The sequence below is a fragment of the Sprattus sprattus genome, assembly GCF_963457725.1.
Source record: "Sprattus sprattus genome assembly, chromosome: 19".
NCBI classification, from domain to species: domain Eukaryota; kingdom Metazoa; phylum Chordata; class Actinopteri; order Clupeiformes; family Clupeidae; genus Sprattus; species Sprattus sprattus.
The window spans coordinates 7,227,089-7,229,588 of record NC_137917.1 but is presented as its reverse complement, the minus strand read 5'-3'; the positions used below and the strand labels follow the sequence as shown (position 1 = coordinate 7,229,588).

At 47.4% G+C, this 2,500-nt stretch overlaps 1 protein-coding gene across 1 annotated transcript in view; it reads left to right on the top strand.

Moving 5' to 3' along the window:
- The window catches only part of adamts16 (ADAM metallopeptidase with thrombospondin type 1 motif, 16), a gene marked incomplete at both ends in the record, with an annotated part of 46,432 nt that overhangs the window by 20,638 nt on the left and 23,294 nt on the right, over positions 1-2,500 (top strand). The window contains one exon of the mRNA XM_080857383.1: positions 1,437-1,532. Within this exon, the coding sequence (XP_080713509.1) occupies positions 1,437-1,532 (96 nt within the window). The remainder of the gene's footprint in view (positions 1-1,436; positions 1,533-2,500) is intronic.

Below are 2,500 nucleotides of genomic sequence, written 5' to 3'. Positions count from 1 at the left end.
GCCTCGGGTCAGCTTCAGAAGGGGGAACTGTGGAGCAGCTACGCTCTCAGAGGCTCGACAGAAACCGGCCCAGAACGGCCTCAGATCAAGAGCGACTCCACTCCAGTGGCTGCTTTTCCCCCCGACCCCCCGCTGTACTACCCAGTTCCCAGTGATGAATACAAACGTCAACGGGTGCTCAGTCTTCTCGATACGAACATGAAAGAAATCATCCTAATGCATTGGCATTCCTTTGATAGTTCTCCAGACTGAAGTATTTGACACCTCATACGGTGGAAGATGGACGAGCTCCTGAGAGCTCCCCTCCTCTCTCTCTCTCTCTCTGTTGGACATGGCTTGTCTGCAGAGAGCGCTGGAGATAGCGCCTGTCTGGACCTCTTATTATAGAGCCTTATAGTGCCTCTGTCTGGGGGCTTATTACCCCCCCGCATAGGGGGCCGCTGATGCTGAACTGTTACCTTAGCAAAGAGCAAAACAATACATCGCTTCTTTTTTTTCCCCTCTCTTCTTTCCGTCTTTTTTTTTTTCTCTTTCTTTTTTTTTGTTGAGAGGGTCTGACTTTAGAGGCAGCTGGAAAAACACAGTGTGGGACTGGGGCCATGGTGGTGTCGGCAGGCTAACCACATCTCGCTCCGCCTGTGCGCTCTGAAACGCTGTCAAAAATCTGATGAGCTAATCCAGTCAGCACCAGCAGAATGTCTGCCTCCACTGCGCTGGCTTTCCAGTCCTCCTCAAGGAGAGAGCTTCATCGGCGTTATACACAGTCCCCAAAACACACACACACACGCGGGCACACACACACACACACACACACACACACACACACACACACACACACACATACACACACACACACACACATATACACACACACACACACACACACAGAGGAAAAGATGCCACAGAAAACACAACAACAGATTATTTGTGAAGCTGATGACAGTGATGTAGAAGCAGCCCAACTCAGCTAGTCATTACCTAAGTCATCACTCACTGTGTTCCATTTCTGCTGTGTCATTACCTGCTTCCTTTCTCAGCCTGTGTGTGTGTGTGTGTGTGTGTGTGTGTGTGTGTGTGTGTGTGTGTGTGTGTGTGTGTGTGCCTGTATGCCTGTATGTTTGCATGTCGGAAGTAAGTATGTGTTTACAGAGATATGTTGCATTCTCTCTAAGAACATCTGTAAGTCTCTCTCTTTCTGTTTGCGTGTGTGTGTGTGTGTGTGTGTGTGTGTGTGTGTGTGTGTGTATGTGTCCGGTGTGTGTGTGTGTGTGTGTGTGTGTGTGTGTGTGTGTGTGTGTGTGTGTGTGTGTGTGTGTGTGTGTGTGAATGTGTGTGTGTGTGTGTGAGTGTGTGTGTCTGTGTGTATGAATGTGTGTGTGAGGGCATGTGTGTATATAAGTGGGTGTATAACAGTGGTCTATTGTTTTCTCTCTCAGGACATCTGTAAGGCCCTGTGGTGTCACCGCGTGGGCAGGAAGTGTGAGACCAAGTTCCTACCGGCTGCCGAGGGCTCTTTATGTGGTCCTGACATGGTAGTGTTCATTTTCTATCTGATTCCCTTTCACTGTCCCTCTCTCTATGCCAGTCCCTCTCTCTCTCCCTCTGTCTCTCTCTATATATGTCTGTCTGTCTGTCTCTCTCGCTCTCTCTTTCTCGGTTTATGTCTCTCTCTCAACCTTCTTTCTTTCTTTCTCTCTATGTCTCTATATGTCTGTCTTTCTCTATATACTGTATGTCTGTCTCTTTCTTTCTTTCTCTATATGTCTCTATATCTGTCTTTCTCTATCTCTCTGTCCCTCTCTCTTTCATCCTCTTTCACCCCACACTCCCTCACTGCCTCTAGGATGGTGACATTTAACTGTTTTATCAGGCACTAAAAGAGTCACCCCCTGCCCCATCTGTCTGGTCACATTCTGTTGCCCACGTTACCAAGGGTGAATGCCATGGTGATCACATGCTGGGTAGTTCATTTAGTGCCACTGACTCATTTAGTGCCCAAGTGCTGGCACAGTATGGCATGGAAGTAGACCGTAATCCTGTAGAAGCATCACTTTTTAATGTGGTTCTTCAGTTAATGGCTTATTTTATATCTTATAATGTGTCACGTGAGCTAATTAGCCTTTGGCCTCCTGTGTCTGCTTAAACTTTAATTACAGTCTCTTACAGTATTGTGTTTGGTGGTTTATTGTTAGAAACCTGTATTGCAGATAGATGTATATGATTTTTGCACAGAGGAACTCTGCAGAAAGACATAAATGCTTTCCTTATTCACTCCCATGGTGCTTGAGCATGCACACTGCGCTCGTAGTAGCACTCCAGCGTAAGGGGTTGTTTTACACGCAGCTGTGATGTACTGATGTCCTGGTGTGTGTGTGCGTACGTCCTCCGCACTGATATGTGTGTGAGGTCACCGTGTGAGGTCGAGGGGAAAGGGAGAGGAGTGAGAGAAGTTTGATGCCAAACATACTGGGGAATGCCTTACCAGTGAATCAGAACCTTA